The 13,722-nt window shown below is 42.1% G+C and overlaps 1 protein-coding gene across 3 annotated transcripts in view; it reads right to left on the bottom strand.

Moving 5' to 3' along the window:
• The window catches only part of LOC109895925 (huntingtin-interacting protein 1-related protein), a 44,487-nt gene extending 36,870 nt beyond the window's left edge, over window positions 1-7,617 (bottom strand). The window contains exon 1 of one of the 3 annotated variants that reach the window (XM_020490035.2): window positions 7,238-7,583. In XM_020490035.2, coding sequence (XP_020345624.1) covers window positions 7,238-7,330 — 93 coding nt within the window. In that variant the 5' untranslated portion in view covers window positions 7,331-7,583. Of the gene's footprint in view, window positions 1-3,666; window positions 3,788-7,237 lie in introns of those variants that run through there. The other 2 variants (XM_020490036.2, XM_020490037.2) reach the window with 2 other exon arrangements.
• Window positions 7,618-13,722: the final 6,105 nt, after the last annotated feature.

Here is a 13,722-nt window from a genome sequence, read left to right on the forward strand (position 1 = left end):
AAGGCCTGTCAGCTGGGGTAGAAAATTGGTTTGATGGGGGCCACATTCTGGCACACAGCGCCTGGCACAGAGGCCTCAACAGATGGCCATAGAGCAGCATGGCTGCAAGGAGGCTCCATAATACATTCAAACTGACTGTCACTCAGAGGAGAGATCGAGACGGGGGAGGGGGGGGGATCATTGTTACACTAAACTGATCAGAGACTGCATACAGTGCATAGTCCAGCGAAGTGTGAGCAATACAATTTACAGAACTGCTTGAAGTCTACAAAAAAAAAAAATTACTACAAAAATCTCTGAAACTGGAAACACTTCTCCCTCACTAGCTTTAAGCACCAACTGTCAGAGCAGCTCACAGATTACTGCACCTGTACATAGCCCACCTATAATTTAGCCCAAACAACTACCTCTTTCCCTACTGTATTTAATTTATTTATTTATTTTGCTCCTTTGCACCCCATTATTTTTTATTTCTACTTTGCACATTCTTCCATTGCAAATCTACCATTCCAGTGTTTTACTTGATATATTGTATTTACTTTGCCACCACATGGCCTTTGTTTGCCTTTACCTCCCTTCTCACCTCATTTGCTCACATCGTATATAGACTTGTTTATACTGTATTATTGACTGTATGTTTGTTTCACTCCATGTGTAACTCTGTTGTTATATGTGTCGAACTGCTTTGCTTTATCTTGGCCAGGTCGCAATTGTAAATGAGAACTTGTTCTCAACTTGCCTACCTGGTTAAATAAAGGTGAAAAAAAAAAAAGTCTACAATTGAAGGTTGGCAATGTCACAAACCAACAAAAGACCTAGCTCGTCTCCCACTGGCACGCTCCCTCAATTTACTCCCTCATTCATACAAAGAAACCAAAAACATTAAACAGTAGTGTAAAGTACTTAAAGGACAATTCTATCCCAAAACAATGTTCTGGTATTTGTTTCATTATTCCATTGTTGACATAGTCCCAATTTTTTTTACTTGTCAGCAATCAAGTTCTCAATATATGTAACTTACAAAATACAGAAATTTTCCCCTTATGATGCATGCTTAATATAAGGATTGTGAAATTATTACGACTTTTTATTTTGATACCTAACGATAGTTTAGCAATTACACTTCCGATACTTAAGTATATTTAAAAACAAATACTTTTAGACTTTTGCTCAAGTAGTATTTTACTGGGTGACTTTCACTTGAGTAATTTTCTATTAAAAAAGGTATCTTTACTTTTACTCAAGTATAACTTTTTCCACCACTGCCATTAAAACTTTCCAACAGCAATTTTTTTTTTTTTTTTATTTTTTATTTCACCTTTATTTAACCAGGTAGGCTAGTTGAGAACAAGTTCTCATTTGCAACTGCGACCTGGCCAAGATAAAGCATAGCAGTGTGAGCATACAACAAAGAGTTACACATGGAGTAAACAATTAACAAGTCAATAACACAGTAGAAAACGAAGGGGGGGTCTATATACAATGTGTGCAAAAGGCATGAGGAGGTAGGCAAATAATTACAATTTTGCAGATTAACACTGGAGTGATAAAAGATCAGATGGTCATGTACAGGTAGAGATATTGGTGTGCAGAAGAGCAGAAAAGTAAATAAATAGAAACAGTACGGGGATGAGGTAGGTGAAAAGGGTGGGCTATTTACCAATAGACTATGTACAGCTGCAGCGATCGGTTAGCTGCTCAGATAGCTGATGTTTGAAGTTGGTGAGGGAGATAAAAGTCTCCAACTTCAGCGATTTTTGCAATTCGTTCCAGTCACAGGCAGCAGAGTACTGGAACGAAAGGCGGCCAAATGAGGTGTTGGCTTTAGGGATGATCAGTGAGATACACCTGCTGGAGCGCGTGCTACGGATGGGTGTTGCCATCGTGACCAGTGAGCTGAGATAAGGCGGAGCTTTACCTAGCATAGACTTGTAGATGACCTGGAGCCAGTGGGTCTGGCGACGAATATGTAGCGAGGGCCAGCCGACTAGAGCATACAAGTCGCAGTGGTGGGTAGTATAAGGTGCTTTAGTGACAAAACGGATGGCACTGTGATAGACTGCATCCAGTTTGCTGAGTAGAGTGTTGGAAGCCATTTTGTAGATGACATCGCCGAAGTCGAGGATCGGTAGGATAGTCAGTTTTACTAGGGTAAGCTTGGCGGCTTGAGTGAAGGAGGCTTTGTTGCGGAATAGAAAGCCGACTCTTGATTTGATTTTCGATTGGAGATGTTTGATATGAGTCTGGAAGGAGAGTTTGCAGTCTAGCCAGACACCTAGGTACTTATAGACGTCCACATATTCTAGGTCGGAACCATCCAGGGTGGTGATGCTAGTCGGGCATGCAGGTGCAGGCAGCGACCGGTTGAAAAGCATGCATTTGGTTTTACTAGCGTTTAAGAGCAGTTGGAGGCCACGGAAGGAGTGTTGTATGGCATTGAAGCTTGTTTGGAGGTTAGATAGCACAGTGTCCAAAGACTGGCCGAAAGTATATAGAATGGTGTCGTCTGCGTAGAGGTGGATCAGGGAATCGCCCGCAGCAAGAGCAACATCATTGATATACACAGAGAAAAGAGTCGGCCCGAGAATTGAACCCTGTGGCACCCCCATAGAGACTGCCAGAGGACCGGACAGCATGCCCTCCGATTTGACACACTGAACTCTGTCTGCAAAGTAATTGGTGAACCAGGCAAGGCAGTCATCCGAAAAACCGAGGCTACTGAGTCTGCCGATAAGAATATGGTGATTGACAGAGTCGAAAGCCTTGGCGAGGTCGATGAAGACGGCTGCACAGTACTGTCTTTTATCGATGGCGGTTATGATGTCGTTTAGTACCTTGAGTGTGGCTGAGGTGCACCCATGACCGGCTCGGAAACCAGATTGCACAGCGGAGAAGGTACGGTGGGATTCGAGATGGTCAGTGACCTGTTTGTTGACTTGGCTTTCGAAGACCTTAGATAGGCAGGGCAGGATGGATATAGGTCTGTAACAGTTTGGGTCCAGGGTGTCTCCCCCTTTGAAGAGGGGGATGACTGCGGCAGCTTTCCAATCCTTGGGGATCTCAGACGAGATGAAAGAGAGGTTGAACAGGCTGGTAATAGGGGTTGCGACAATGGTGGCAGATAGTTTCAGAAATAGAGGGTCCAGATTGTCAAGCCCAGCTGATTTGTACGGGTCCAGGTTTTGCAGCTCTTTCAGAACATCTGCTATCTGGATTTGGGTAAAGGAGAACCTGGAGAGGCTTGGGCGAGGAGCTGCGGGGGGGGCGGAGCTGTTGGCCGAGGTTGAAGTAGCCAGGCGGAAGGCATGGCCAGCCGTTGAGAAATGCTTATTGAAGTTTTCGATAATCATGGATTTATCAGTGGTGACCGTGTTACCTAGCCTCAGTGCAATGCTTTAAGAAGGTCAGGAAGGTGTACATTCATCTGGTTGGCCACAGGAGAAACTGGGCTTAACTATGATCTAAGTGGGCTACAGACAGTCTGACGCTATTTAGCTGTTCAACAGATACAACATTGAACCTGGACCCAAAACATAAGTCTTAATCCCCCCAATTGAGGGAGAGCTAGTTGTAGGGAGAGAGCGGGAGTGATGAGCCCAGCCTAATCCCTGAACTCACACCACACACACTGTTCATCCCTCCCATCCCTGTTCCCTCCTTTCTTACCTTGTCATCTTCTCCCTTCTTGCCTTTCAACAGCGTGTCTATGTGCTTGGACATCACTGCCAGGAAGACTATAGCTGCCAGAGACACTGCAGCAACACGTCTAATGTACTCCACATTGGGCAGTCAGTCAGGTGCCCTGCAGTGACTAGTTATTGCAGTTCTTTATCAGCTTAATTCAACAGACTGTTGCTGCCGCTCTGGTTGTCAAGGTCAGACACATACCCAAGCACCGCACAGCTGCCACTATTAATGCTGTTAAACTTGTGTAAACACACTGCTAATGAGGCTGAACGCATTGTCTGGTTTTGTTAGCATTAACTAGTCTAACACTAATTCACTGGGAGTGGTGACAAGCAGAGTAAGACAGTAAGGTGCTGATGATAGCAAGAGGCCAACTCGGTCACCAACAAATTGCAGTTCAAATGCATCAAGGAATACATTGAATTTCTCCTTTATCCAACACTACATTGTTTGGAGGCAAACAGGAAAATGGATAGAGGAGTTTGGGGTGTTTAGATAAGTCGTTATATCAAACCACTGATTTTGAAAACAGACTTCACTGTTATCACTTGGAAAGATTATCAACATAAAAAAAAGTGACATTTCAACAAGTTTCAATTATCATTCTCACAACATCAATATTAGCTGTTTTCATAGAACACCCTTTTAATGGCTATTCTGAAAACCCGCTGGAAATGTCCCCATTGTGTTAAATGTCTCCTTGTCTCCTGCTTTGCCTCCCAGGCAGCACAACAATAGCTGGCTCAGTCACTTACAGTGTTGATACAGACAGAAACCTGAGCCGCAACTGGACTAGCCCTTCCTGCCTTTGATGAAACGACTTTGTCCTCGCCCCTGCTGCTTCTTCTCCTTAGCCTGACATCCTACACGGATATCTAGGTGACAAAATTGAAGATTAACAGTGGACACAAGGACTTGCCATTGCTTCAAACCCTCCTACAATAGTTGGATATTAAGGGGAGTGCTCTGTACTGTAGAGACACTTCCTCTCTCAGACAACAAGTCTGAGATTGAGAGGTGGTTTGGGTTAGGTCTTGCACACACCCACTCGAGCTCTGTCATCCTCAGACTGTACTAGTCATTCCAGTCGCCTCTTTATCATCTCCAAAGTAGTCACATCAACCCTGCGTGTCAGCACTATGACCATGCTAGCTGATGTTTGTGCACTCACTTTATGCTGTGCCTCCCAAAGTGGATGTCAGCTGTAAATAATAACAACCCTCACCATGGTTCCTCTGGTTTCCTAATGTTCCTGTAGATGCTTGGTTTCCATGGACACCCCAGGGAACTGTACACTGGCAACAAGGAGTCACACGCCACACCACTTGGTAGGGTGGGTCAATTGTTTCAAATGGACATTTACTTGCAAGTATACACAGGTGAAAAAATAAATAATGACCATAAGCAAAATGTTTGAATGCTTTGCTGTTCTCAGAGGCCTAGAGAGAGGCTGTGTTTACACTCAGCCGCTCCCTTCCCCCAGCCCTCTCTCATGGGCACTGAGGCATCCGAAATGATGGAGAGCAAACTCTCTCACACACACACCCACACACAGTGAGTGTGTGAACAACAGGTGCTTTGTGGGAGATCTGACCTTGGTAGGGAGGTCAACACAGATAAAACTAGAGGGGGAGGGGGAAAAAAACAGAGAGAGGAATGGGGTGCAACATTACACCTACAGTAGACCCCAGAATCAGCAGAATTCTACAGGTCAATGGCAAGAACTAGATCCATCATGTCATGCAGTATTGAATGAATAACAAGTATAGCAGTGCGTTCTTATATCTTTACAGTTACGTACCGTTGATGACTGGGATAGAGCTACACTATTGTGCTGTACATTAGGCTAGACTTGTTAACTGTCAAAGTAGCATACAGAAACCAAATTTGGGAGGGGGGGTGTCAGTAAGCCAAGCGCACAGACTTTGGGCAGCTTTATATGGATGGTAAAGTACTGCAGCACAGCGACTCTGCAGCACCCTCTATGGAAAGACAATATGGTGGAGCTGCCTGTCCTTGGAATTGAGTTGAGTACCTGGACATTGTAGCATGTTACATTTCCACTGTCATATCAGGAGTTGACTGTCACAAGCTGACAGTTAACTGAGACATGTCAAGTAGACCATAGATTGGGAAGGAAAAACAGGGCTCCCTCAGGACAGCAGTACAAAGGGCCTGACTAATGGCTGGACATAATGCCAGTCACTGTTTGGGTGTAACATCTGTCAGGTTCACATGTCTATGGCAGCGCTGACCAGCGCATGCGCCAAGGGCATGTGACTGCGCCTCTGATATGATCTGATATGCTTATCTTTGCCGGATTTAAACATCCAGTTTACAATGCAGTCAAAGGGACCACACAATCTCTCTCTCCCACTCCTTCCTCCATCCAGCCAGCCAAATGAATTGGTTTCCTCTTTCTCGTTGATTCAGTTTAGTATCATCACTGCCTAACTTTGTCTGGCTGACCTTGTGTGAATATAATAGGCTCTGTATTTTTGCATCAATCGAAGGCACAAGGAGATGGCAGAGAATTCTCTTGCCAGGGTCACACTGTGTTGACAGTTTGCTTTCTGCTGGTTGTCCAGGCATTTCCGATGGAGGAGACCAGCAGGTTACAATGTTATTTCAACTTCGGATCTGCATTTGCCATTTGTTGATCCAGCCACAGGAAGTTCATGTCAAAGCTACTTCATACTACTTCAATACACTAAGAGCAAGGAAGTCAGGACAAGGTAGCCAAACAAGACCTTCTAGTTGAACATAGGCTTTATATTAAGAGCCAAGACTTCACTGAGAGGCAGACACTCATCTAAAAGATTCAATGTATTGCCAATTAGCTCCCCCGGTAGTAAGTAAATGACACTTAAGCCAGAAAAATAAAATCAAGGTAAAAATACGAATTATTTTCTCAAATGTTTCAACAAAAAAGGTCTACCAATGATGATGTCATAAACATGACCTATAGCTCCCAGACTGTGTGAAGTAGTGTCCTTTTCTAAGAAATTCTTTGGAAATAGATGATTATTAATTTTTGGATGATGGTAATGGTGATGCTACAGTTAAAAGTTCTGGACAATAAGACATCTCTATTCAAAAATACATACATAGCTGATCAATGTAAAGTTATTAGGCCTAAATCTCAAGGGAGGTCATTCATTCTCCGGGTTTCAATCAAATATTTAGCACAACCACGGGGACTAACAGCTGATTCAATGGCATACAGGACTTTCCATTAGCCTCTAAATTAAAATCGTCAACATGTTTACTTACTGTGAGTAATGTTTCGACCATCCGGGGTCCCATAGGCCTATCAAATTAGGAACTTAGGTGATGGGCCAGGTGCGGAATTTGCATCAAAATGTTTTCAATAAGAGCAGCTTTACAGTTCACAAGCTAACTTTCTTATTTTCGTGTGCGCAAATAACAAATACGTTCGATAAATTAAAGGCCTCACATGCTATTTGAAACACTTTTTTATCATAAAGCCGCAAAACAAGCAGCTATGAACCGCAAATTCTACCACCACCACCCGGATATTCATATTTACCTGCTGTTTATCAAAATGTTCCCTCTCAGCACCTAAATTCGTTTCGGTCCTTTTGGTTTTCACCCTTGAAGGCACCTGTCGTATGGAATTCATCCTCACGTCTTGGCACCCGGCGAAATTCTTACTGGATCTTCGACGATATCGAATGCTTGTAACAAATACCCGCTATTGAGGAAAATTATCGATTATAAAGCAGTCAAAGTAAGACACTCCTTGTCGTTTTTGGTAGAAGCAACGCGCGAACAACCGGTTCGGCGTCCACGAGTGGCATTTGTAGGCTGCGAACTCAATGGCGAGATCACAGGCAGAGGAGGAAAACGCTAAATGAATGCTATGTTTGCTGTACGTGGAGCCTCGTCTACCGAAGGATATAACAGTAGTTCACACATAGCAACGCGGGGGGAGCCCATGCGTCAGGGAAGCTGTTGACGTCACTCATGCGGTATTGAAAGGACAGGATTATTTTCTACCCCACCTGAAACGTTATCAAGCTATAGAGTTTTTGTTATGGTATAGCAGGCTACCTACCGTTCAGAACCAGCAATTTCCCATATAGAAAATATTTTTAAATTGTTTAATGCATTATTTGTTGCATGCTTGTTAAGATCATATTTTATTATGATAAAGAAAACAATCTGGATGATGTGAAATTGATGTATTTTCTCCACCACTACAGTGCAATCCATTATCCATCTGATTTTGTGCTTTTGCCTGTATTATGATTGTGTTTACTAAGGAAGGGACTACAGGCTAGATAATGGCGCATATGGCCTAATAAAATGCTTTTTGGCCTTACAAGGTGCAATGGGCTAATTGAGGTGCTTGGAACAGAGCAATGTATGCTTGCCATGTAGCCAACAACTCTCTTCAGGCACAGCCACATCAATGCAAAAGCCAGCATATGTGGGTAGGCCACCACTCATCCCATTGTTTTGGAAACAGCCCGTCTGCTCTTTTCATTGTGGGATGAAATTTAACAGAACCCGCATCACTGCAAGCGGGGAATGACCTGCAACTACTATACCCAAGAAGCTAAGTTAGATCAAGTCAGCATAAAAGTTCAAGTGAAGTGTCAATATGCAGATTTTGTACTACTTTTGTCAAACTTCAGTACCACAACACTTAAACTAAGAGTGCTATTTTCTGTGTGCAAATAAAAGGGGAAGCACTTGTAAAATCATTGCCTGCTTTTAGGTCGACAGGATTAAAACAGAGAATGGATGTATCAGAAAATGAATCTTAGTTTAAACCCAGAGAGAAGCCGAAGTAAAGGATTACAATAGGACAGTGCACTCAATGACACTTGAAAAAATGTATATAGAATATGGATAACAGTAGGCCTAAATGCAGCTCTACAGTTCACCAGGTAATTTAAAGGAAGAAAAAATATATATAATACAAAACACCCATCAAATGTAGATGAAAAAAACTAAGTACTTTTTTCCTTCACTTCACACTGAACAGCCGTTAAATATTGTTTATATAACATCTTATTCAAGTCTGTCACTAAGGAATCACCGATCCTCCCTGGTATGAGCACTGTCTGCAATTATGTTTATTTATTTTACCAGTGGATAAGGACCTTGATGAGGAGATTGAGATGTTTCAGGTGGAAGGTGACAGATACTACAATAATTTCTTTGTTGTTTTCCATTCCATTAGAGCCCGTCTGCTAATTAAACATATTCATGGTCGCAGGACAGGACTTTCATGTTCATTGCACCGGCTGGAGTGGGAACTATAACACTTCAGAGTAGAGTATGCAGGTGTGAGAAACAGGAAAGATCACATGACTTCAGGAGAACAAAAAAAGCCAGCAGAGGTCTGCTTGCACCACAGGAAAAACTGGCTCCCACACATTCCTCCTCTGGCCTGGTAAGCTATGGCTACAAATAATTATTTTGTGAGAATAGGGCTGCTCAAGACTTCAAAAAAGGAGAGCAGATGGTCCTTCCCACTTACTTGATTTCGCTCCACCCACCCTCATGTGAACAAGCATGACTACAAATCCTTATGTATAACCCTCCAGTAGATTATGCAGCCTTAGATGATGTAAGAACTATTTTATACATTTCCTTAACTTAAGAGTCCAGAGTCTGTCTCATTGCAGTTCACATGAATGAGTGGAGATATGCATTTGTTTCTCCAAGTTATGAATACTAGAATACAATTGTGAAATGCTTTAATTTTTAATAAATGTACAAAAAATAAAAGTGGACATGGACAGAAAAACAAGTGACAAGACAAACAGTGGTTGGAGTTTCTTGATGAAATTGATATGTTGGAACAAACTTTGGTCCAATTTGTCACAGTACTACATACGGAAAGGTATTTTTTCCATGATGCATGGGAAGGGATTGGTTTATGAGTCATTTAACTAGCAGAGAATGTGATTTAGAGACCAGTCCCTGTGTACTGTGAATAAATAATTTGTGGATAGGATGGATAGACTATTCTTGCCTAGGGACTCCATATGCACACAATGCAGAACAGAGTTGTAAGTAAAAGAAAAAGGAAGTGCCAGGTAAGTTAAATAGCTTCTTGAAATTGCCTTGATATGCACAAAGATAGTAGCCTTCAGTGTTATCTGAGAGGGATTCATACTTTCAGACCATTGATACAAAGAGAGAGGACAACCTCCTATAGATGGAGTGTGTGGTTGTGAAATAAAGGAAGCTGAGGATGGTATTTGAGAGTGGTAAACACACCAAAACCAAACAGGCATCAGTCTGAAAAACAGTTGTGAGGTGATAGGGGCAAACTATGAGCTTGCAATGTTTGAGCAGGATATCAGAATGGATAAGGTCTTGGAGGCTGAGGAGCAACTAGGAACAAGGTAGGGGTGGTATACAGTAGATAGCCCTGTTTGGTAAAAAGACCAAGTCCATATTATGGCAAGAACAGCTCAAATAAGCAAAGAGAAATAACAGTCCACCATTCTTAAGAAATTAAGGTAAGTCAATATGGAACATTTCAAGAACTTATAAAGTTTCTTCAAGAGTTGTCGCAAAAACCATCAAGCTCTATGAAACTGGCTCTCATGAGGACCGCCACAGGAAAGGAAGACCCAGAGTTACCTCTACTGCACAGGATTAGTTCATTAGGAGTTACCAGCCTCAGAAATTGCAGCCCAAATAAAAGCTTCACAGAGTTCAAGTAACAGACATCTCAGCATCAACTGTTCAAAGGCAACTGTGTGAATCAGGCTTTCATTTTTACTATATTCTACATTCTTGAAAGGAGTTCCCATATATGCTTTACATTTATTGGCTGCTTTTCCTTCACCCCGCAGTCCAACTCATCCAAAACCATCTCAATTGGGTTTGAGGTCAGGTGATTGCGGAGGCCAGGTCATTTGATGCAGCACTCAATAGCCCTTACACAGCCTGGAGGTATGTTTTGGGTCATTGTCCTGTTGAAAAACAAATGATAGTCCCACTAAGCACAAACCAGGTGCGTTTGGCGTATGGCTGCAGAATGCTGTGGTAGCCATGCTGGTTAAGTGTGCCTTGAATTTGAAAATAATTAACCGGACAGTGTCAAAGCAACCCCATACAGTCACACTTACTCCTCCATGCTTCATGGTGGGAACCACACATGCGGAGAACACCCACTCATCTATTCTGCATCTCACAAAGACAGGGTCTGTTGGAACCAAAAATCTCAAATTTGGACTCAGACAAAAAGGACAGATTTCCACCGGTCTAATGTCCATTGCTCGTGATTCTTATTGGTGTCCTTTAGTAGTGGTTTCTTTGAAGCAATTCAACCATGAAGGCCAGATTCACGCAGTCTCCTCTGAACAGTTGATGATCCGACATATATAAATTAGAATTGAGTCTAATGTTTAGTCTAACTACTTTAAAAGTCAATTAATCAAAAACAGATTGTGATTTATCAATTGACGTTTTTGCTAGGTCTTAGTCGTGCAATTTTACATCTAAGATGTTTTGTGCAGTTTTTTTGCAAGGGAAAAAAATTGTGCATGAAAACTAGTCTCGTTGAATGACAAAAAAATTTAACTGAAGAACCCCTACTGTTGACCAATCACCGACGTAGACGTTGGCTACCGAACTTCGACTAGACTCAAGAAGAAAATTTGTGTGCTCGAACAGCCGAACACAAAAGCGTCATAATATATGTAAACAGTTTTGACTGGGAAGCACATACTAAGCTTAAGCATGATGGGACATTAATTACTTAACCTTGAAACCACCAGTAGCGGTGCATGGGTAAAATCACTGGGGAAGCCATAAATAAAAATAAAGCCATATCACAACTTGTGTTGCGATAATTGCGTTGCTTGCTCGATAACCAGTTAGTTCATATGCCTTGAGACCGTGATATATAGGCTTAAGGCAGAGACAATAAGCCGACAGTGGCAGAATTAATTCTAAAATGCTTACTCACTAACCCACTTATTTATTTTAATTTTAACTAGGCACAAATTCTTATTTCCAATGATAACCTACTGTTCCTAGGCTAACTGCCTTGTTCAGGGGCAGAGCGACAGATTTTTACCTTGTCAGCTCAGGGATTCGATCTAGGAACCTCTCGGTTACTAGTCCAATGCTCTAACCACTGGGCTACCATGGGCAATGATGTGCCAGGCCAGCTAGTTAACATCACCATAATACATTTTTGGGGGACCGAGTGGTGCAGCAGTCTAAGGCTCTGGATTGCAGTGCTAGAGGAGTCACTACAGATCTGGGTTCGATCCCGGGCTGTATCACACCCAGCCGTGATTGGGAGTCCCATAGGGCGGCACACAATTGTCCAGGTTAGGGGATGGTTTTGCCATCATTGTAAATAAGAATTTGTTCTTAACTGACTTGCCTGGTGAAAGCTTCTTTGGGATCGGTGTCACGTCCACAGAACGGTTGAGCTAACGTAGGCTAATGCAATTAGCATGAGGTTGTGAGTAACAAGAACATTTTCCAGGACATCAACATACCTGATATTGGCAGAAAGATTAACAAAAATGTAAGCTAACTGCACTGTCCAATTTACAGTAGCTATTACAGTGAAATAATACCATGCTATTGTTTGAGGAGAGAGAGAGAGAGAGAACAGTTTTGAACATGAAGTTATTAATAAACAAATTAGGCACATTTGGGCAGTATTGATACAAAAGTTTGAACAGAAATGCAACGGTTCATTGGATCAGTCTAAAACGTTGCACATACACTGATGCCACCTAGTGGAAAAGTTTAAATTGCACCTGGGCTAGAATAATGCATTGTGGCCTCTTGCATTTCAAAGATGGTAAAAAAAAATAAAAAAAAGAATGGTTGTTTGCTGGAAGGGCAGGGCTATGTTTTGAATGATATTTTACCAGATCTAGTGTGTTATATTCACATACATTACTTAAACATTTCCGCAAACTTAAGTGTTTCCTTTCAAATTGTACCAAGAATATGCAAATCCTTGCTTCAGGGCCTGAGTTACAGGCAGTTAGATTTGGGTGTGTCATTTTGGGCGAAAATTGAAAAATTAAAGGGGCGGATCCTTAAGGAGGTTAAAAATATATATCTAGCTACATGTTGAACTTCATCCTCTCAGGCCAGGGGCACAATGTATGAATTTGTGGTTGGATCAGTAAATCGCCATTATAATTATTGGCCAGTACGGAGAATTAAGTAAAACGACAAGTCCAAAACCCTATCTCCATCCCATGGCTAATTTAGAAAAGGGACATTTTTAGTTATCTACCAGAGGACAACACAAAACAATTAACTTTTTTTCCCCAGAGTGCAACTGTTTTGTTCACTCCGATGCTTTCGCCGGTGAGATCCATTCAGCCTTTTGTGACTTGAAGGAAATTTATGAAACAGAGACAAAAGCTAAATTATTAGGTATGTTTATTTGTCAATTATTTGGGGGAAGCCCGACTTTCCTTGGCATCCATGAATACACGTCACTGGGAACCACACCTGTGTGGAAGCACCTTCTTTCAATATACTTTGTCGCTCGATTACTAAAAAGTCTTCACATTGGCAGTTATGTGTAGGTCTGTCTCTGAAATATGAGCAACTCCTATAAACCTACACTAAAATTCCTAATTCAGTGGCCTTTTGGTTAGTGTCTGCCCTGAGTTTGGAAGGTTGGGAGTTCGATCACCGGCCAAGTCATAACAAAGACTGTAAAAATGGGACCCGATGAGTCTCTGCTTGGCACTCCGCCAAAGGAGATAAATGGGGGTAAGGACCTGTGTCCTATCCAGGTGGTGTACTTGAACATCAAGCTTCCTCACGCCACAGAAACAGAAGATAAGCTCCTACTTCTATGAGCCGTTCTGGTACATGCAAGACTACTTAGGAATTGTAATTTAAAGTAATTGTCAGCTTTGCTGAATTCACAAAAATATGACTAAAGAAAGATTCTGGGGTGTGGGAAAAATGGTCGCCATCTTCAACATTGCAGTGATTAACTGTGAAAGTGCAGTTTACACACTAGAAAGCAGTATTGTTAAACAAAACATGAGA

The sequence above is a fragment of the Oncorhynchus kisutch genome, linkage group LG8 (genome assembly GCF_002021735.2).
Source record: "Oncorhynchus kisutch isolate 150728-3 linkage group LG8, Okis_V2, whole genome shotgun sequence".
Classification (NCBI taxonomy): Eukaryota; Metazoa; Chordata; class Actinopteri; order Salmoniformes; family Salmonidae; genus Oncorhynchus; species Oncorhynchus kisutch.